We start from the raw sequence: 22,715 nt of genomic DNA, 5'->3' as shown, positions 1-22,715 counted from the left end.
TCAATTTCATCATCTAATGTAAAGATAGAATTTGAAAGACATACAGCGCTATTGGGGAGATCACGTCATGCAACGTGTAAAATAAAGAAATTAGCCCACCAGCTTTCACACAGGCATTTGCTCTCAATTGCTGTTGGCTATTATTTTTATTTTATTTATTTAATAGAGGATAGGGTGCCTCAAAGCTGGGAGCTCCTGATCACTGAAGATTCCAAGGATAGATGTCAAGCGGTTACTTCACTGAAGTGTTGATAAAAGGATGAAAGCACATAACGAACGCTTGCTGTGCATGAATTCAAGGTTCTCTCCAATCCTAAGATTTGATCCAATTGTGCCATCGAGGAAACCCTGCTCAACTCTTAGATAGGAGCAATGGAAGGGGTTCTACACACCATGTCCTCTTAGCCAGACTGGTTCCATCATGATGCTGGTGGAGAATCCAATGTGAAGAAGAGTGGGGAAGTCCAACATCTGTACCTTGCTCATAGAACAGAAGAATACGGGGCAAGGAAAGCCTGCGCAGGCTGAGGAATTGGCCCTGAGACATGAGAGGTCTTTCCACCTCAGACTTCTGTGAATCCAGAGACAGCAAAGACGTTTCACCAGATAAGCAAAGGCCAGATCGCTTCCTGACAGTGCCAATTTAGCTTCTCTGAGGGAACAGTGGACTTTCTTTTTTCCCCTCTCTTTCTTTCTTAATGGGAAGTGGTCACAGCCATGAACTTAGCAAAAGAAGCAGGTTAAAATTTGTCCGTTCTTGGCTAATGCAGTTAGACATTTTCGAGAAAAGGCAATGAGAAGTGGTCATTATCCATTATCTGCATGAAATATTTCAGAGAACGAAGCAGCATTGGCCAAAAAAAAAAAAAAAGGAAAGAAAAGATGTTTGATTTCAAGCCAGGCAAAAAGGAAATAAGATCACCTTCTAGCTCTGTGGGATAGCTGTGCTAATGATGTTATTTCAAGTAAAATGGGAATATTTGTCTGAAAAAATACAGATGGTGCATCTGCTTTGTATACTTTCTGAAGGTTGTTCTGGATACTGATTCACTGTCCCTTTTCTTGGCAACAAACAAACAAACAAACAAAAATCCTCTTTCCAGTCTTGGAGAGAACTACATATGTGTGAGTGTGTTTATATATCCCTTTAGGGGGAAAATGTATAGAAAATCAGGATGCACATTTTGCTGACAATCGTTGCTACCACTTGAAAAGTCAAAGCCTAAAGCTCGTCATTTGATTGCAAAGTCTCAGTCCTATTGTGTAGTTTCTTTGTCCCTGTTTCGTTTCACATTGTTTTACCCCTGGTCCTGATTTATGTAACTCTCGGTGTGTGGATAATATAAGGATAATGAATTCTAAACTGGAACTACCAGAAAGCTTGTGAAGTGGCCCTCTTCTCACCCTTCTCCATGAATATTTTCTCACTTTGCTTTTTCAAATTGCCACCAGGGCATTGCCCAATCATAATACATGCCAGACAGAAATTCTAGGTAGCTGAGTATAAAGCATTTTTCTAGAAGACCTTCTGCTTTGAGCATTAGTCATCTCTCTTAGTGCAACGCCCCAGGCTTCTAACAAAGATCTTTTCCCTCAGATGGTGAGTTGCTTTATTTCGCGAAGATTGCAGACAGTATCATTATGGGTAATGACCTAATAACTTGCTATTCAATATTTGCACATCACTTCTACGGAAGTTCCCAGCACACATACCACTGGCTCCTTGTATGAATGATTTAATACTAAGTAACAAACCCCAAACTGGAGGAAGCTCTTTTCTTATGTATGACGCATATAGAGCTGACTCACCTCTAATGCAAGTACCATCTAAAAGCTGTTGGCTTGGACCGGGAGGTAGGGATGACAAAGAATGCCAAAGTCAACTGATCTCAGCTTTCGGTGGGTTCAGGTTGAAGGTCAGCATGTGAAGTGTTTACAGAGTACCTAGGACAGGCCTGGCCGGTCAGGAGGTAGTCCTACCACCCTGGTGTTGTACATACTTTACCATATTTTATACTCCTAACTATCCTAGAAAGTAAATACTATTATGCTCATTTTGTAGATGAGGAAGCAGAGCCACTGAAAATTTCAGTGACTCCAAAAATCACATGTCCGCAGTAATTGGCAGATGTGAACTCAGGCCAGCCTGACCCCAAGGCCAGTGGGCCATCTTATCTATTCATTAACTGATCAACCCTTGAATCAGTGACTTTTTTTTCTCTTTTGCTTGGTGTTTCCCAATATAAACTGGGAGCAATTGTCTAAGCCACAGGCATTTTGGCTTTTGATTCCTGGAGAGGAAAGGGGCTGAACTCTCAAATCCGTATTCTCTTTTCACAAAGCTGGTACCCACCTCCATGTAGGGATGTAAGCAGAGAAAAGTAGATTGGCTAAATACCTTGCTACTAATTACAGTTTTGCGAATTACAGCAGGGCTTCTCAAACGTTCTTGAGCATATGAATCCCCCACTGATCTTGAGAAATGATTTATAGTCCATAGACTTGGGGTGGGGCTGAGAGTCTGCATTTCTAATATGTCCCCAGGTGATGCTACAGCTGCTGATCCAAGGACCACGCTTTGAGTAGCGAGGGTTTACAATAGACTTTCCTTGCATTTCCTCTTCTGTCCGGACAGAACCCTGTGAGGCAGTCAGGCTTGAGGTGGTCACTTCAATTTGGGATTGACAAGACAAGGAATCAAGGTCAAAGAGCCCATACGGGAAAGTACCAGGGGAGCATGCCCGATGTTCAAACCCTTTGCCTCCCCTGGCTCCCTTGGTTCGGAGTTTGCAAATGGATGGGTCTCAGGCATATTTGGTTTCATCTACATGGTTTGGCCACACATAGTAGCTGGCAACCCTAGACCCCATGGCTGTTCCTTGAATAGCATCTGCCCTCTTTCAATGTGGCATCAACTTTCCAGTTGCCCACATCTTCCCGCTGTCTCTTGAGCTAAGTGCCAGCCCCGCTTACCTTTGCAACGGAGGATCATCTTCCCCCCACCTGGCCTGCTTTCCCATTTAGTTACCTGCCTCCCTCCAGCAATGCATGACCTTTTCATGACCTTTCCCTCCCAACCCAGTGTCCACCTTCTCTCCATAACGCACCTCTCTGCCCTCCTTGGCCTTTGAAGAACCACTGTGATGGAAGTCCCAATGAAACTCAGCTAAAGTCTCTTGCATGTGATAGCTGCGTGAAAAATATTTCTTGATCAAATGAACAAACACATGCACCACAAAGGGCTGACAGAGCACTCACGTCCCCTGACTTACACTAGCTTCGTCCTCTTTCACTGATGACCAGGACATAGAAAACATCACGAAGCCTGATGAGAAAATAACTTTGTCATCCGAAGAGCTGTGCCGAGGGCCCAGGAAAGTGCCCACAATGAGAGCACGTGAAGTAAATGGACGTTTTCCTTCCTACCAACTCCCCCTGTTATGCACCCACCATCCACGTAAAGTTTTCTAATTCACGGAATGGTCTGCAGGAAATAATGAAAGGGATGTTGTTGATGACCTTCAGAAAGCTCTCCATCCACCTCCATAGAGCCCTCAGGGGCTCAGGAGAAGCTTCCAGCTGTTATGCCCCCTGCCCTCTTCAGCATTCCTTTAGACAAACAATCCAAATGGCTTGCTTCCGACCTTCAGATAAAGGAGGGCACAGGCCCTTCTCTCTCAACCCACGTGTGCAAGCCACACTCGTGTGAATGAGTTCTATGTGGTGTGGGGTGGCAGGCATAAACATCCATGAGCTGTCATTTCTGGTTTTCTTGTGGAAATCTTTCCTGTTTAGAAATGGGCATGAAATTCGAAGATTTCTCCAGACTGCAGGGAGACTGAGCCTGGGCCCGTGGTAGCTGGCCTCTCTGTAAAGCAAAGTCTGTGCTCAGGGATGGTGTGAGGGTCACCACAGCCCACTGGCCTAATGCCTCCCGAAAAACAAAGTACACGGACCCCCTTAGCATGGCCCCCTGAGGGGTCCTCACTCAGGGCCTGGCCACCACTGAAATGGAGTTCAGCCTCCTCGAACTAAATGCTCTCTCTCTTTCCTCTGCCTGCCAACAAGACTGCCAATTAGTGCCAATAATAATATACATATTAACAGATTTCAAGACCACAGTCACCAAAACACTAGGGACTCGTGACAGGGAGTCCTTCCTCCTTGTCATGATTTAGCGTACCTACTGGGTACATGGCAAGAAAATTTTGCAATCCCCTCATTTACGTCTGCCCTGCACACTGAAATCTTCATGTGATTTTAAACTGTCATTTAGTGGGGTAGATTGGTGAAAATGATCCTGTCACCACCAGATGTGTTTTTAAATGAGGTCTTGGTTGAATTCTGGTTCCGTTTTTGAAAAATCAGCCTTCTGGAGTTTTATATTCTTCTGAGGTTATAACTGTTCCACCTCTACTGCCACTTTCAAAACTGTCAATGTTTTTCCTGTAAACACTTTATTGTGGATTTTCAAGGCAACTACAAAAATGTACATCCAGCAAAAATCTGAAATCTAACATCATGCCACCCATGAATTGTTTTGCACAATTTTATTTAAGTCATTCTGACTAGACATTTTTGGGACAATTGAAAGGGTAATTTTTTTTAATTGCTTCTCCTTTTTAAAGAAATGTTAATATAAAAGGAAATTTCTAAAATGTAAGGGTTTATTTCTGAATTCTATTCATATGTACTAGGTCAACACTTTGCAGCATATACTATATCTTTTTCCAATGAGTTCAGGAGAACACCACCCTAATATTTATGGAGCGTGCATGTTGGAACGGCTAATGAACTTTATCCATGACAAAATTAGTGCATACTTTCAAAGTTCCCCTGTGTGAATCTTTTTTGAATCAAAGTCTGCTCACATTAAGAGTGTATTTTCTGATGCTTTGCCGTCTGGATGCTTATTTGCAGTCTGCATACTTAAAAGTCTAAATGCACAGCTCAGGGATTTCAGGGAAAAAGAAAGCTGGTGGCTGAGCTGTTCTGAAAAGATGATCTATGATGTCATTCTGTTTGTATCATCCAGAAAAGTTGATCGGGATGCTTGTAATTCACACCTGATCTGTGCTGGGGGAGGGGCGCTGGGCCCATCACCGGTGCCAATCATACTGCTGTGAAGTGGAGACCAAGTTTGCAACTGGCATGATCCCCTTTCACTGTCTGATCTCGTCATCCACTCACTCAGATAATGTGTGGGCATCGTCCTGTGCCAGGATGTGATCTGAGCGCTGGGAGAAGCAAGGTCTCTGTCTTCATGGGGACAGACATTTTATCTCTATATTTAGAGGGAGGAGGTAATCAATCCAAAACTAACAAACAACTTTTCCGAGTACAGTACGTGCTCTAGGGATTTCAGGAAGGAGGTGGGCGTGACCTACAGTTGCACAGAGAAGGGCAGACAGGTCAGGACAGACCTCCCTGAGAAGGGACAGTTTGAGGTGAAGCCTGAAGAATGAAAAAGAATCAGCTATGGGAGGGTGGAGAGGAAGAACTTTCCAGGCAGAGAAGTCTGCAGTTGCAAAGAACCACAGGCCAGTAATGGACTGGCTGGTGCAAGAAGGAGCAAGGAGGTTGCTGAGCCTTAGGCGCGGAGAGCGGGGCGAGAGTGACAAAGCGGAGAGGTGGGGGACAGACCCTGCAAGCTCTTCTGCACTGTTTGAATTTATTATAAGTGCAGCAGGAAGACACTGCAGGAGTTAAAACAGCAATGTCACCACCTAATACCTTCCACAAAGACTATTCTAGCAGTTCTTTGAAAAACAGACCGGGGCCATTGAGTCGCTCTAGTGAACAATACTGGTGGCCCAGTAAGCACAGTGGGCCTGGAGTGAAAGAGAAATGGTCTCTTGAGTCAGTCATTTAGACATAGAAACGACGGGGTTTGCTCAGGAATTAGCTGTCCTGGGAATGGGGACGCTTCATGGGGCCAGAGCCAGGCTGGCCTAAGGGATGAAAATTGGATTGGAAAGCGATGTTTGATCTTTAACCTGGAATCACCAAGGAGGTTCTGCAGAGAGCAGTCTTTTCTTATTGTGTCGTGGGGGTAATTGTGCTCTTCTTTGGCTAAATAAGTATTCATAAGAATAAACTTGCCACTCATCCACGTTACCAAGATTTACACATGAAGCAGTCTTATTAAACACGTCATTGAGAGAGAGAGAGAGACAGAGACTCATTACACAGCCAGATCACCCCCATTCTGGCTGTCTTCCGTCTCTCGCTTCAGCTGCCGGTGGCAAACAAAATCACTTAAGTCAAGTGAGCAGTTTTAAACGTATAATATTAAAATGTGTTTTCAAAACTCCTTGGAACCCTCAGCCATTGTGAAATCACACTGACTTTGACGGATGCTTTGGCACTTTTTTTTTTTATGAGGCTTTTCAATTCGTTACTTTATTGGGTACATGAGATTTAGTCTGTTCTGTAGCAGAAAACAGACAAAAAGGGTCTCTCAGCACGAGTTACTCTTCTGTAAAGGTTATAGTAAACATGTCAATGCCTAATTAAGCAGAAAATTTTATCTGTATTGTGGGGGAGGCATTTGCTGTCTCCGACTTTTCTTCTGGGGAAACCATTTAGAAGGACAAACTAGATTGTGAAGTTGAGCTGGTCCGGAAAGCTCAGCTTCCAAATGTCAGCAGGAAAAAAAGAGAACTTCTTTTCTCTTTGTGAGAAAATGACGATATTGGCTGGGCAGTGTGTGTGTGTGTGTGTGTGTGTGTGTGTGTGTGTGTACTTGAGTGTGTACAATCCGCACATGTATGTTTCATCAACATACATAAAAAATAGCATGAATTACTTCCCAGCTTCCTGCTAAGTATCAGCTCCAGTGCTAGGCACTGAAAATACTGAGATGAATAACACTTAGCAACACCCTTAACCAACTGTGATGACAGAAAACCCTCTTTTTTTATTAAATTTATTGGAGTGACAATGGTTAGTAAAATTATATAGGTTTCAAGGGTACAATTGTATAAATACATCAACTATATATCACATTGTGTGTTCCCCACCCAGAGTCAGTTCTCCTTCCATCACCATATATTTAACCCCTTTTCCCCTCTTCTACCACCCTCTTTCCCCCCTTCCCCTCTGGTAACCACTAGACTGTTGTCTGTGTCTATGAATTTTTGGCTTGTTTGTTTGTTTGTTTTGTTCGTTTGTTGCTTTCAGTTTTATATCCCACATATGAATGAAGTCATATGGTTCTCGACTTTTTCTCTCTGACTTACTTAGCTTAGCATGATATTCTCAAGATCCATCCATGTTGTTGGAAAGCACTCTCTTCTTTCCCCTAAATGTATTCACTTCTCTGTGTGTGTGTACGCGTGTGTGGGTATACACGCACACACATTTTTGTTGTTGCTGGGATTAAAGTCCCCATAAGTGTGATGACTATGTCCCGGTTAGCCTGCCACAGTACTCCTGGCTAATGTGTGTTGTCCCCAGGCCTGAGTCATCAAGTCGTTTTAATTCTCAAGAGTGACCCTGTTTGGTTGATAAAATTTACCTGATTCTTTGAAGTATTGCACTTGGCTCTGTAGCAACTCTGTTTGTGAATCTTATAACAGCTGTTCTCCCTGAACTTAATGGTATGACTCTTTTTGCAAACATACAAATTAGTCCAGGAAAAAGAAAATGGGATAAGGTGGGAGCGGGTGGTCTAACTCAGGCATTCAGTGATTTTCAATGAGGGTTTTCTTGCAAGTAGTGATCACTTACTAATGGTTGTTTGACTAGATTGAGTAGCTTTTATTTCTTCAAATCAATTTATGGAACTAGAGACCAGCACACCAATTTAATGAAAAAATCCACTTGTCAACTTGCTAGGAAAGCAAAAACACAACACCAATTGCAATAAAATAATGAACCCAACCATGAAACTCATGGCTAGACTGAACTTTTACATTTCATCTTGTTTTATGGTATCATGCCCCCAAAATCGTGGGTTCCTGTCTCCAGCATCCCCATAATTCTCCTCTCTGAGGTGGTTATCCATTCCGTGACATTTCAGTGAAATTCACCGCTTCACCTTTCACCTTTTGGGCTCTGCTATATTTTCTTATTCGTTCAGTTGCTAATAGAAAGAAAGGGGAGCCTAGTGGTTCAACCATGGATACCCTCATCAAACAGGCTGGGTTCGTGTCATGACTCTGTGATACTAGCTGTGTGGTCTTGGGCAAATGTCTTAGCCTCAAAGCCTCAGTTTCCCCATCTGTGAAATGAAAATAATAAATTTTCCCTGATGTAGATCTTGGATGAAATGAAAGAGTATATTTGCAGTGGTTACTGTATTTCCCCAAAAATAAGACCTAGCCAGACCATCAGCTCTAATGTATCTTTTGGAACAAAAATTAATATAAGACTGGGTACTATATTATATTCTATTATACCGGTCTTATATTATATTAAAATAAGACCGGGTCTTATATTGATGTTTGCTCCAAAAGATGCATTAGAGCTGATGGTCTGGCTAGGTCTCATTTTCAGGGAAACACAGTAGCATCATTCTTAGAAGAGGGTAATTGCTCAATAAATATTCCTCTTCTGCAGCAGGGGAGCCTTTGGAGTTTCTGACTGCAGCTCCTTTATCCCTAACAAACCCCCTTCTCTCCGAACCCTCTGCCTGCCTCACAAGACAAACTTCCAATGCATCATCACCTCTTTTCCGTTCCCTGGTGAATAGAAATCACAGCATTGCCCTAGGGTTTCTCCCAAGAACCCACCTGCATTTAGAGGGCAGGTAGAAGCTCATAAGGAAAATATTACACTGCGATCATGCAGGCCTTGCAAATCTAAGGCTGAATCTCCCTTGCTTTGGTGTTTCTTTGGTTTCATTTTATCCATGTGGCTCTAAAAAGGGCAGGTGAAGAAAATGAGTCCCTGGCATAAATAGTCCCATTCCTCTTCTCCACTGATGGATATTTGCCCATTAATTCCCTTTGCACCCACTCTCTCATGCCTTCATTTTCCCTGTGCAATTACTGGTCCTAAATCCTTTCAGAGAAGGGAAAGCATGCATCCCCAATAGCATTTTGCATCCACAAATCAAACGTATAATTGGCATCTCATGACGGGTCCCCACAAATCACGGTGCATTTGAAATTACAGGCACAAGATCGAGAGGAAATTTTTAGCCTTGTCTGAAAAGGTCTCCATAAAACTGTTTGAGAATAATAGGATCGTCCCCAAATCTCCCATTCTAACACCATTTGCTATTATTTTAAAATCATTATGTTTGCTGAGCTTCCATAATTTTTTGGCTATCCGTGGAAGATCTTATTCGATATTGCATAAGCTCTCTACCTGCTGTGCGACTCTCGACAAATAGAAATGTTGTAACAAAAAGACACTGGCTATCAAAAAATATAATGGCTCTACATCCAAATTACTTTTGAGCATTCAAAAATGATTTATTAAGACGACTGTATGCCAAAATAGCCAAATGTCTTGGTACACCTTCCCATGGAGATGGCAAGGGTCAAGTCTTAGTTTTCTTATGAGTCAACGTCCTTCTCTGTAGAATTTCCTTAATAGAATTGGAATTTCAGTCCAGCTTTCCTGAAAGTCAGATGCATGAATTTAGTGACTGTCCCATTATAGGAGTATTAAAGTGATATTCCTTAAACATGAAAATTATTAACTTGGGATTCTAGGCATTTGTAAAGAATTACGACTCCTGCCAATTAAAAAAGAGGGGGAATCAGATAGCACAAAAGACATCATTTGGCTTTTTCCTGTATCTATTGCTTGCAGTTCATAAAAGCATAGATTAAATTGCTCCTCAGTTTGATATGGAAAGTACTTAGTCTAAGTGGGGAAATCTGGGATGGAATATGTAACCTGTTATTATTATTTCATCTCTTCTTCTTCTCCTGCAGGCTACGCCCAGGAGGAACAGCTGCAGGAAGAGGAGGAGATAAAAGAAGAGGAGGAGGAGGAGGAAGACAGTGGTTCAGTGGTTCAGCTTCAGAGCAGCAATGACCCAGGGACAGACGAGGAGCTAGAAACGGGCCCGGAGCAGAAAGGCTGCTTCAGCTACCAGAACTCTCCAGGAAGCCACCTGTCCAATCAGGACGCTGAGAACGAGTCTCTGCTGAGCGACGCCAGTGACCCTGTGTCGGACATCAAGAGCGTGTGTGGTCGAGATGCCTCTGACAAGAAAACCAGCGCTCCCCCCGCGCTTCCAAAGGAGGCCCACAATTGCATGGATAAGATGACGGCCGTCTATGCCAACATCTTGTCCGATTCCTACTGGTCGGGCCTGGGGCTGGGCTTCAAGCTGTCCAACAGTGAGAGACGGAATTGTGACGCCAGAAATGGCAGCAACAGGACTGATTTCGATTGGCACCAAGATGCTCTGTCCAAAAGCCTGCAGCAGAACCTGCCTTCTAGATCCGTGTCGAAGCCCAGCCTGTTCAGCTCGGTCCAGCTGTACCGGCAGAGCAGTAAGATGTGCGGGACCGTCTTCACCGGGGCCAGTAGATTCCGGTGCCGGCAGTGCAGTGCCGCCTACGACACCTTGGTCGAGTTGACTGTGCATATGAATGAAACGGGCCACTATCAAGATGACAACCGCAAAAAGGACAAGCTTAGACCCACGAGCTACTCCAAGCCCCGCAAAAGGGCCTTCCAAGATATGGATAAGGAGGATGCTCAGAAGGTCCTCAAGTGTATGTTTTGTGGCGACTCCTTCGATTCCCTCCAAGATTTGAGCGTCCACATGATAAAAACGAAACATTACCAAAAAGTGCCTTTGAAGGAGCCAGTACCAACCATTTCGTCGAAAATGGTCACTCCGGCGAAGAAACGTGTCTTTGATGTCAATCGGCCGTGTTCCCCTGACTCAACCACAGGATCGTTTGCGGATTCGTTTTCTTCTCAGAAGAGCGCCAACTTGCACTTGACCTCCAACAACCGCTATGGCTACCAGAACGGCGCCAGCTACACCTGGCAGTTCGAGGCCTGTAAGTCCCAGATCTTAAAGTGCATGGAGTGCGGCAGCTCCCACGACACCTTGCAGCAGCTCACCACCCACATGATGGTCACGGGGCACTTTCTCAAGGTCACCAGCTCTGCCTCCAAGAAAGGGAAGCAGCTGGTGTTAGACCCCCTGGCCGTGGAGAAAATGCAGTCGCTGTCGGACACCCCGAACAGTGACTCTCTGGCTTCCAAGCCATCGAGTAACTCAGCTTCCGACTGTACAGCCTCTACAACTGAGTTAAAGAAAGAGAGTAAAAAAGAAAAACCAGAGGAGGTCACCAAGGATGAGAAAGTCGTGAAAACTGAGGACTATGAGGACCCTCTCCAAAAACCGTTGGACCCTGCAATAAAATACCAGTATCTACGAGAGGAGGACTTGGAAGATGGCTCAAAGGGTGGAGGGGACATTTTGAAGTCGTTGGAAAATACTGTCACCACAGCCATCAACAAAGCCCAGAACGGGGCTCCCAGCTGGAGCGCGTACCCCAGCATCCACGCAGCCTACCAGCTGTCAGAGGGCACCAAGCCTTCGCTGCCTCTGGGCTCCCAGGTACTACAGATCCGACCTAACCTGGCCAACAAGTTAAGGCCAATTGCACCAAAGTGGAAAGTGATGCCGCTGGCGCCTGTACCTACACACCTGGCCCCATACACTCAAGTTAAGAAGGAGCCAGAAGATAAAGATGAAGTCATGAAGGAGTGTGGGAAAGAGAGTCCCCATGAAGAGGCATCATCTTTCAGCCACGGCGAGGGCGATTCTTTCTCCAACAGCGAACCCCCTTCGGAATCCAAAAAAGCTGAGCCTTGTCCCCCGAAGGAGGAGGACAAGCTGATGAAAGAGGGCGGCGAGAAAGAGAAGCCCCAGGCCTTGGAGCCAGCGTCTTCTCTCAGCAACGGCTGTGCCCTCGCCAGCCACGCCTCAGCCCTGCCGTGCATCAACCCACTCAGCGCCCTGCAGTCCGTCTTGAACAATCACCTGGGCAAAGCCACGGAACCCCTGCGCTCACCTTCCTGCTCCAGTCCGAGCTCAAGCACAATCTCTATGTTCCACAAGTCGAATCTCAACGTCATGGACAAGCCGGTGTTAAGTCCTGCCGCCACGAGGCCGGCCAGTGTGTCCAGGCGCTACCTGTTTGAGAACAACGACCAGCCCATCGACCTGACCAAGTCCAAAAGCAAGAAAGCCGAGTCCTCGCAAGCACAGTCCTGTACGTCCCCGCCTCAGAAGCACGCGCTGTCTGACATCGCCGACATGGTGAAAGTCCTCCCCAAAGCCACCACCCCGAAGCCCGCCACTTCCTCCAGGGTCCCTCCCATGAAGCTGGAAATGGACGTCAGGCGCTTTGAGGACGTGTCCAGCGAAGTCTCGACGTTGCACAAAAGGAAAGGCCGGCAGTCCAACTGGAACCCCCAGCACCTCCTGATTTTGCAGGCTCAGTTTGCCTCGAGCCTCTTCCAGACATCAGAGGGCAAGTACCTGCTGTCCGACCTGGGCCCGCAAGAGCGAATGCAGATCTCAAAGTTTACGGGACTCTCGATGACGACTATCAGCCACTGGCTGGCCAACGTCAAATACCAGCTTAGGAAAACGGGCGGGACAAAATTTCTGAAAAACATGGACAAAGGACACCCTGTCTTTTATTGCAGTGACTGTGCCTCCCAGTTCCGAACCCCTTCCACCTACATCAGTCACTTAGAATCTCACCTAGGTTTCCAAATGAAGGACATGACCCGCTTGGCCGTGGAACAGCAAAGCAAGGTGGAACAAGAGATCTCCCGGGTGTCGTCGGCTCAGAGGTCTCCGGAAACCATAGCTGGCGAAGAGGACACAGACTCTAAATTCAAGTGTAAGTTGTGCTGTCGGACATTTGTGAGCAAACATGCAGTAAAACTCCACCTAAGCAAAACGCACAGCAAGTTACCCGAGCACCACTCTCAGTTTGTAACAGACGTGGATGAAGAATAGCTCTGCAGGTATGGGTTTGCTCCCAGCTGGTCGTGACAGTGGCCTTGCGAGGAGTTTCTTGAAGGGAGATGGGTCTGTTTAGAGGCAGCTAATGTCTCCCCATACCAAGAGGCCAGTAGCTTGCTGGAATAGGACTTACGTTTCAGAAGACTAGGACATGACGAATGCGTCCTAATCGCTCTGTCAGTTTCTGCAGCGTAGAGCTGGGGGATAGAACAAAATGGGTTTAGAGAGATGGACTTCACAGATAACTGCTTCATGATACGCGATCCCCTTAGTTACCCAAGGCCCAACCTGCAACCTCCAGCCGAGGCTACTCCTCACTTTAATGAATAAGTACTAAGTTCTCTCACAGCCCCATTTCACCCCTTCACCTTCCCATAGTAATGCGAGTGACGTATAAAGTGGTAACAAAAAAAAAAAGTGATCAACAGAATAAAGATTGTAGAGTTCCTGAGGGCAGCCACTATACGGAGATTTCTTAATCATTTTAGGAATAGTTTAAAGTTGTCTTTATCATTATTACTTGTAGTCGATGCTTTTTGCAGCTTACGGTCCGCAATTGCTACCTTCCACTCTCTTCCCTTTGTCTATTTCCTCTGTTAGGTTTCCTATGAAAGAGCATCTGCCCTATTCAGATGGTGGAAAACTATTCTCTGCAGAACAGAGAGGAAAACAAAAGAGGCGTATTTTCTTCTCTCATCCTTTCATTTTCCTTAGGCTAGACTAATGCCAGAGCCCACCTCTAACAAAGGTGGATTGCAATTGCATGCCTTGAGGCTTTATTTTACATAAGGAAACAAATGACTTTCTGCACCTCCATGGCCAATGCACATGGGGTCTCACAGCTTCAAGATAATCTGCCCCATGTATCTTAGAAGAGTCATTGGTTCCCAGACTATCTACGTCACCTCCAGGAAAGAGGAGAGGCCAAGGTCAAATCCCTTTGCAGACGAGTCACACTAGCCATTTTCAAATGTTTTCAAGGCTGGGTCTTAACAAATCCCTTCCATCTCCCTTTTTGTATTTTCTCTACTTCCTTTCCTCTCCCCTCCAGCATGATACCCCTCCCCTGCCCTGTGTGCTAGGGACCCTCGCACGAATTCAGATGTCCTCCACCTTGGGCCACACCCCAAGATGAGGACCAAACCTGACATGTCAGTTCAGCCCTTGTTAGTTCACTTTATGTCATGCTAGGTTACAGATGAGCTCTTTTGATTCCTTCACAATAAGATATAAACAGCTAATGATAACTTACCATAGAAGCCCTCACCACCCCCTCTCGTCAGAGCGTTTGTTTATAGTAGGAGACTTGCAGATCAAGCCACAAAGGTATCAGCACGAGTCTGAGTCCAGGTGGAGAGAGGTATTTATATAGTGTAGCTTTGGGCTCACGTCTCAATGGGTAGGGAGATTTGCTGAGTGTGAGGATGGTCAAAATGAAGTAAAGGTTAAAACAACTGATCTGGGACTTTCGGTGAAAAGATCTAAGAGCTTCTGATAAAGGGGGACGCCACCCTATAATTCTAATGGCTATCTGGGCCCAAACAAAGACTATTGTTTTGTTTGCATGTTTTTGTCATAATAATTAAAATGTGTTACTGGCAGATTCAGCTTTTGCTTTCCAAGCATGGTTTGTTCAGCTCACACTATTGAAAGAAAAGCTGAAATGTATCTATTGAACCTACACATGAACTTGGGGCTCAGCAAATCTGTTTATTTGCTATATCACATTTTAAATTTTATGTAACTTGCTATTATTCTTTTCTGGTCCTTCAAAAAAAAGACAAGGTGGATATACACAGCACACCCAAAGAGAAGAGGGATACCTCCAATCTCATAGTGTGGTAGGTCCAAACCATGGTGAAGAAGACAACTAGGTCGTGTTGATTTGTGCTACAATAAAGACCAATTTTCCACCTGTTAGGTTTGTAATCATTTTTTTAAATGAATATCACAGGCAAAACATTGTGATTTGTAAACAGAGCGAGGGGAGGAAAGGAACACCTTAGTGAACATCTGAAACGTACATACCTGTTCTAGGGAAGCAAAGATAAACCAATAATTTGGGGGAAACCTACACAAAAAGTACTTACAAATCTGTTAAATGCATAGATAGGAGAGCTCTTTTTCTCATCTCTCTGTATTGGTACAGGAATAAATATTTCTGATTTGGACCTTCAAAACACCATATTACAGCGTTATCATTATATGAAACCCAAGTTCCATCCTGATATATACATCGTGATGCCGTGATTCTGAGGGAGTATTGCAGAAAAACATGTGTGTATACAAAACATGGTGTGGGTGTTTGGTGTATTTGTGGTGTTCTAAAGATATTCCAATCTGCCGGGATCGTTCCCACATCAGCAGCACACCTCTTTGATGCTTTGGTCACCTAGAAAAGAATTCCTCCACTCTCAAATCCTCTTCCAGAACAATATTTATGCAACACCTTGCTAACTTCTTAGAATCATGCATATACAGAGGGTGCCAAAAAAATGTATACACATTTTAAGAAAGGAAAAAACTGTATTAAAATTGTACTACTCAAGATATACCAATAACAAATGATGAATACAAGTCACGCGTATACATTTTTTTTGGCACCCCTGGTATGTTTTTAAATGATCACAAAATAAGGTCACTGTTATCTGGAACTCTAATTTCAGCTGGTATGCATGACGGCGCAAATTGTACAAAATGACATGACATTTTAGAAAACATGGTGGAAATTTTGGGAGATTCGCCGTGTCTGTCTTCTCTATCTGATGGCAATTTTGACCTGAATTTTCTTTCCTTCCTGGGAAATGGAAAAATGCTCTGCCAAATATTAAGTGCAACTTTTCATTAAAAATTCATTGGGAAATATTAAATGTGCATCCCTATTGTAAGAAAGAAGTAATCTGAAATGATTTCAGTAGGCATTTTGTGTATACCTTTGAAAACCACATGCTCTTGAATAATAGAAATTAAACAAAGAGCAAATCAATGAGTCTAAAATGCATAAGGACGTGAAATTATAATCATTACCATGTAATATAGCAGCACACCTAGCCTTGAAATTGGTGGCGGGAATGAATTCCAGTCCAATAAACTGCCACCTTTGTTGTGGAGGATTTTATAAAAATCTATGTTCAAGGTGAATAGCACGTAAGGTTGCCAGATAAAATACAGAATGTCCAGTTACATTTGAATTTCAGATAAATGACAATTAAGTTTTAGGCTAAGTATTCCCAGATATTGCATGGGCCATATTTATACTAAAAAATATATATATTCATTGTTTATCTGAGATTGAAATTCAAGTCAGCATTCTGTATTTTTATTTGCTAAGTCTGGCAACCCTAACAACATGGATTACATGGCAATTTGGAAAAACAAAATGAGCTGGACTAATTTATTTTTCAATTACAGTTGACATACAATATGCTGTTAGTTTCAGGTGTACAATATAGTGATTAGACATTTATATACTTACAAAGCGATCACCCTGATAAATCTGCTACCTATCTGACACCATACAGTCATTTCAATATTATTGACTATGTTTTTTGTGCTACACCCTACATCCCCATGACTACTTTGTAACAATCAATTTGTACTTCTTAATCCCTTCCTATTTTCCACCCAGCCCCCCTCCCATCCCCTCCCATCTGGCAACCATCAAAATGTTCTCTGTATCTATGAGTTTGTTTCTGTTTTGTTTGTTCATTTATCCTGTTCTCTAGATTTCACATGTAGGTGAAATTATACGACATTTGTCTTTACCTAACTCCACTCAGTACAGTTTCCTCTAGGTCCATCCATGTCGTTGCAGACAGCAACATTTCATTCTTTTTTATGGTTGAGTGATGTCCCATTGTATGTATGTACCACCTCCTCTTTATGCATCCATCCAATGGTGGACCCCCAGGCTGCCTCCACACATTGGCCATTGTAAACAATGCTGCAGTGAACATATGGATGCATAGGTCCATTCGAAGTAGTGTTTTGGGTTTCTTCGGATAAATATCCTGAAGTGGGATTATTGGGTCCTTCTGTCTCATGTTATTGCTTTTGTTTTAAAGTCTATTTTGTGTAGTATAAGTATTGCTACCCTAGCTTTTTTTATTTTTTTCATTTCCATTTTCGTAAAATACCTTTTTCCATCCCTTTACTTTCAGCCTCTGTGTGCCTTTTGATCTGAAGTGAGTCTCTTGTAGGCAAATGTAAGGGTCGTGTTATCCACTCAGCGACCCTATGTCTTTTGATTAGAGCATTTAATCCACTTACATTGAAAGGCATTGTTCATAGATGTGTAGTTATTGTCATTTTAATTTTATATATATTTTTTTTCTTCATAAAGAAGTCTCTAACATTTTTTATAATGCTGGTTTGGTGGTGATAAATTTCTTCATCTGTTTTTTTTGTTTGTTGGTTGGTTTGTCTCTTGTTTTTTGTTTTGTTTTGTTTTTGTCTGGGAACCTTTTTATCCTTCAATTCTAAATGATAACTTTGCTGGGTAGAGTAATCTTGGTTGTAGGTCCTTGCTTTTCATTACTTTGAATATTCCCTGCCAATCCCTTCTGGCCTGCAAGGTTTCTGTTGAGAAATCAGCTGATAATCTATGGGAGCTCCCATGTAGGTAACTAACTGCTTTTCTCTTTTGATTTTAAGAGTCTTTCTTTGTCTTTAACTTTTAGCATTTTAATTATGATGTGTCTTGGCGTGCACCTGTTTGGTTTCATTTTGTTTGGGACTCTGTGTATCCTGGGCTTGTATTTGTATTTCCTTCACTAGGTTAAGGAAGTTTTCTGTCATTATTTCTTCAAATAGATTTTCAATTCCTTGCTCTCTCTCTCTTCTCCTCTGATACCCCTATGATGCAAATGTTGGTATGCTTGATGTTATCCCAGAGGCCCCTTAAACTATCCTCATTTGGGGGGATTCTTTTCACTGTTCTGATTGGGTGTTTTCTGCTACCTTATCTCCTAAATTGCTGATTCGATCCTCTGCTTCATCTAATCTGTAATGTATTCTTCATTTCAGTTATTCTTCATTTCTGACTGGTTCTTTCTTATGTTTTCTATCTCCACTTTCATGTTTCCTATGTCTTTGTTGAAGTTCTCCCTGAGATCATTGAGCATCCTTATAACCAGTGTTTTGAACTCTGCACCTAGTAATTGCTTGTATCCATTTTATTTAGTTCTTTCTATGGAGCTTTCTTCTGACCTTTCATTTGGAACATGTTTCTTTGTCTCTTCATTTTGGCTGCCTCCCTGTTTTTGTTTCTATGTATAAGGTAGATCTATACTATGTCTTCTAGTCTTGGTAGAGCAGCCTTATGTAGTAGGTGTCCTGTGGGGCCCAGTGACACAATCTCCCTGGTCACCTGAGTTAGGTTCTCTAGGTATGTCCCCTGTATGGGTTGTGTGTGCCCTCCTGTTGTAGTTGAGGCTTGGTTGCTGTTTGTACATGAGTGGGAGTTGGCCCTCAGGCTGATTGATTGTTAGGACCGGCCTTGACTACAGTGGAGGAGGTGCTCTATAGGGGCTGAACCTACAGAGTACAATTTCCTTTAGCAGGGCTCTGGTGCCTGCCCAGTCTGCTCTTTGGGTGTGTCATTTGTGGAGGTGGTTGGGTGGTATTCTGATGTGGTCTGAAGCTGGCCAACAGGTGTGTTGGTTCTGGGACCTTTTGGGAGGGGCCCTGGTGCAGGCCCAAGTCAGCTGCTGCCTATGCCCTGCCCTGGGCCCTTGGTATGAGCTACAAAGTAATCTGCAGATAGTTGCCACTTGTGCTTGGCTTGGAGGTGCCTGGGAGAGGCTAAGCTGTGAACTGAGGCCAGCTGCCACTAGTGCTGGGCTTAGGGCTGCTTAGCAAGAGGTACGGGGCACACCAAGGTCAGATGCTGCATGCTTGGGGTTTGTGAACCTTAGAGAGAGTCTGCAGCATGAGGCAACATAGGCCGTTTGTATGGTAAAGCCAGTGGAAGTGGTTTGAGTGGGCCCGCAAGTTGGGAGGGGCGGGGTCTCAGGGAAGGAAGTTGGGAGGGGCGGGGTCTCAGGGAAACACCGGGGTGGAGTCAACGGCATTAGTCAGGTGGATGGAGACTCAGATATGGCGGCTGCCTGCATCTGCACGCCGAGAGCAGAGAGGGCTCAACAAGGAAACAATGGATTCTGCCAGTACTTCTGTCTGGGAGAAGGCTGTCCCTCCAGCCCTCGCCCTGAGGCCAGACAATTCAGTTCCTCCCCATATGTCCCCGGAGCTTTTCGAGCTGCTGCCCAGCACTGGAGCTCAGAGCGAGTGAGTGTATCAGTGGGTAAGTCCATGCGCGGTTCCTTTAAGAGGGTGCTAGCCGCCTCCATCTCATTCAGGCACAGTCTCTGCTGGTTTTCACAGCCAAAAGTGATGGGGACTTCTCGCCCTGGAATCCTGGGCTGGGGAGTCTGGTGTGGGGCTGGGATGCCTCACTCCTCAGGGGGAACCTCCACAACTGAGATATCCCTCCTGACTTTTAACCAACGCACATGGGTGTGGTACCAGCCCATTCCCCATCTCTCCTCCTCCTACCAGTCTTGACATGGGCTTAGTTTATTTCCTTAGTTGTAGGATTTCTACTCAGCCAAACTTAAGATGATTCTCAATGTGATTGTTGCATAGGTTAGATGTAATTTTAATGTGGTCGTGAGAGGAGGCAAGCCCAGTGTTTACCTACTCTGCCATCTTGACTGGCTCCCAGTGACTATTTTGAAAGCTACCAATTTGTACTCTTTAATCCCTTCCTTTTTCACCCAGCCCTCCAACCCCCCTGCTGTCTGGCAACCATCAGTTCTCTGTATCTGTGAGTTTGTTTCTGTTTTGTTTGTTCATTTATTTTGTGTCTTAGATTCCATATATAAGTGAAATCACATGGTATTTGTCTTTGTCTGACTTATTTCACTTAGTGTAATACCTTCTAGGTCTATTCATGTTGTTACAAATAGCAAGATTTAATTCTTTCTTACGGCTGAGTAATATTCCATTGTGTATATGTACCACACCTTCTTTATCCATTCATCTAGTGATGGACAATTAGGTTAATTCCATATCTTGGCTATTGTAAATAATGCTGCAATGAACATAGGAATGCATGTATCTTTTTGAATTTGTGATTTGGATTTGGATTTCTTCAGATAAAGTGCAATTGCTGAATATTTAAAATAGAAGTACTAAAAATAGTAGTTCTATTTTTAATGTTTTGAGGAACCTCCACTGTTATCCATAGTGGCTGCACCAATTTGCAATCCCACCAACAGTGCATGAGTGTTCCTGCAAGGATTCTCCACATCCTTGCCAATACTTGTTGTTTGTTGATTTATTGTTGATAAGGGCTGGACTAATTAATGTCTGTAAGAGGCATCGACCATTTCTTCATCCACTAAATAAACCTTCCCTCCCCCCCTCCCTTTCTCCTTTTCCTCCTTCCTCCCTCCCTCCCTCTCTTCCTTTTGACTTCCCTCCCTGCGTTCCTTTCATCCTTCACAAATATCAGCTGTGCTTTTACAAAGCAGTAGCCCCTATTTAGCGATGACTATATAATGGTGAACCAGCAGTTGTGCTGATTATAATAGCCAAACGGGCTGGGCCTGCGGCAGGCTCTTCACAAACATTATTTCACTTTTTTCTCACAAATAGCCCTGTGAGGTAGAGGTTGATTCAGCCATTTACAAGAGAGAATATGGAGGCAGAGAGAGTCTGCGTGAGTGTCCCAAGTTCCCACCATCTGTGAACCTCACTCATTCGTTGTCACCGACCTAGAAAACCATCACTTCATGCCAAGCTCTGTGCTAATCCCGGGGAATAAGACAGTGACCAGGACAGGAATCCACCTCTGACAGACTCGTGGCAGATACGGAGATGGGCAGCTCTGGGGTAAATGCTGAATGGAGCTCACAGGATGGCATCTGCCGAGGAAGTGAGGGGAATGGTGGTTTTAGGAGGCAGAGAGAGGTCAGGGGTGGAACTGTGGCTGCCAAGGCTGCGGAGCCTGGGTTCAAACCCCAACTCATACTTTCTCTGATGTGTCCTCTTTCTGTAAAATGTGGACATAGAAAAGTGGTGAGAATTAAGTACATGTATGCGATTCATTTCTATGAAGCCTGGCACATGGTTCTCAAGGAAGGTTAGTGTAGACGGTCTCTACAGGCCCCTGCATTTACCATATGGCGCTAACCAAGAAATGACCCAAATTCTGGTGAAAATACATATTTAAGAATTTTTTTTTAATCCTCATCCTGACATTCTGGAATGTGTTTTGGGGTAGCCAAATGAGAACTGGGAAAGGGGATCAGCTATGAGACTACAGCATTTCTAATGCAGCAGGAAACAAATGTGTCGTCTCCCTGAACATTCTCATTTTTCCCCAGCGATTGGCTTAACTCCCTTTGCACATCAGCAAATCTCCATCTCAGTTGCACTTTCCCCCCTCATTTGGACTTCTGAATGCTCAATCCTGACGTGGATAATTTGGTGCTTTAATATAGAGTAACATTATTTTTCATTTACTCCAATCTGCCATCAGTATCATCTTTTCATTTAACCAGATGCAATTCTTTTTTTTTTCTTTCGCTAAATTGAAAATCCATGAGCGACAGGGAGTGCAATGTTTTAATTAGCTCATATTTTTTATATGGATTTATGTCTTTAAAATACATTTGTGCAATTCTTCAGCTAAATTAAAAACGTCTTTCTGTGAAAGTGAGGAGGGGAAAATAAAGAGCTAGATTGTGTCATTAGCTTAGGTAGATACAGATGGAGGGTAGGATCTAGTGGAGGGGTACCCACAATCACTGGAGCTCGTGCCTGGCCTGGTTTTGAACTTGCCCTTCATTTAAAGGAGTCTTTCTCTATAACGATTTCTCAGAAATGGCCTCAGGAGGAATTTTTTTAAGCCCTCTAGTAAGTAAACAAGCAGTTACCTTCAACGAACTAATTTGAAACCGAACCCACTGCTGAACAAAACAGGAAAAAAAAAAAAAAAAAAAAAGAAGTGATAATGATAAACAGTTTTCTCCTGCATTTCTCTTTGTCTTTTTTTTTTTTTTTTTAACAATCAAGTTTAAAGCTTTCCACGGTGCTTTTTTTCTATGTTATAGGAGACAAGTGACATTCCGTGGTAAATGGGAGAAAAAGCCATGCAGAACTGAAATCTCTCTAATGCATTGACACTAACTTGCCCTCTATTGTTGGAAATGAGCAGGAGCTCATGATTGTTCATCAAACGGCTCCTAATGCAGTTAAAGCATTCAGCTATAATTTCTCCTTGCATTTATAATTACTGTCATAGACTGCACACCTCGGTGAGCAGATTAAAGCTATAAACTATTTAGCCGCGGCTCGAAGACGAGGAACTTGATTTGTCTGGCAGGAGTTATTTGTTAGGGAGCTTGACACTTCACATAAAAATGACTCAACTTGATGAAGAACAATGCAGTTTTAGCAATGCAGGATTTTAAATCAGCCCCGACACCACGCCCTGCAAGAATCGTGGGGCAGTTTGTTAAATGACAGGCAGGCGGAGGAGATAAGGGAGTGAATGCGTTAAGGGAACCGAAGCAGGAGAGGATTTGCTGTGCTGTCTTTCCTGACTTTTTCCTCGGGAGGAGCAGGAGTTGGTTGAAACTCGGTGCACGTCATGTGCTCTGGTTAAGTCCAGTGTGAACGTTACGGGAGGCTCGCCTGGCCGGAAACGGAGGCCAGGAGGCCAAGGCACACATCCCATTTGACTTTG

At 43.8% G+C, this 22,715-nt stretch overlaps 1 protein-coding gene across 4 annotated transcripts in view; it reads left to right on the top strand.

Moving 5' to 3' along the window:
* Positions 1 to 22,715, top strand: part of TSHZ2 (teashirt zinc finger homeobox 2) — a 419,605-nt gene that overhangs the window by 234,230 nt on the left and 162,660 nt on the right. Inside the window, exons 2-3 of one of the 4 annotated variants that reach the window (XM_019726069.2) lie at positions 9,891 to 12,966; positions 13,565 to 14,748. In XM_019726069.2, coding sequence (XP_019581628.2) covers positions 9,891 to 12,958 — 3,068 coding nt within the window. In that variant the 3' untranslated portion in view covers positions 12,959 to 12,966; positions 13,565 to 14,748. Of the gene's footprint in view, positions 1 to 9,890; positions 14,749 to 22,715 lie in introns of those variants that run through there. The other 3 variants (XM_019726070.2, XM_019726068.2, XM_019726067.2) reach the window with 3 other exon arrangements.

The sequence above is a fragment of the Rhinolophus sinicus genome, linkage group LG13, assembly GCF_036562045.2.
Source record: "Rhinolophus sinicus isolate RSC01 linkage group LG13, ASM3656204v1, whole genome shotgun sequence".
Classification (NCBI taxonomy): domain Eukaryota; kingdom Metazoa; phylum Chordata; class Mammalia; order Chiroptera; family Rhinolophidae; genus Rhinolophus; species Rhinolophus sinicus.
This window is presented reverse-complemented; position numbering and strand designations above follow the sequence as displayed.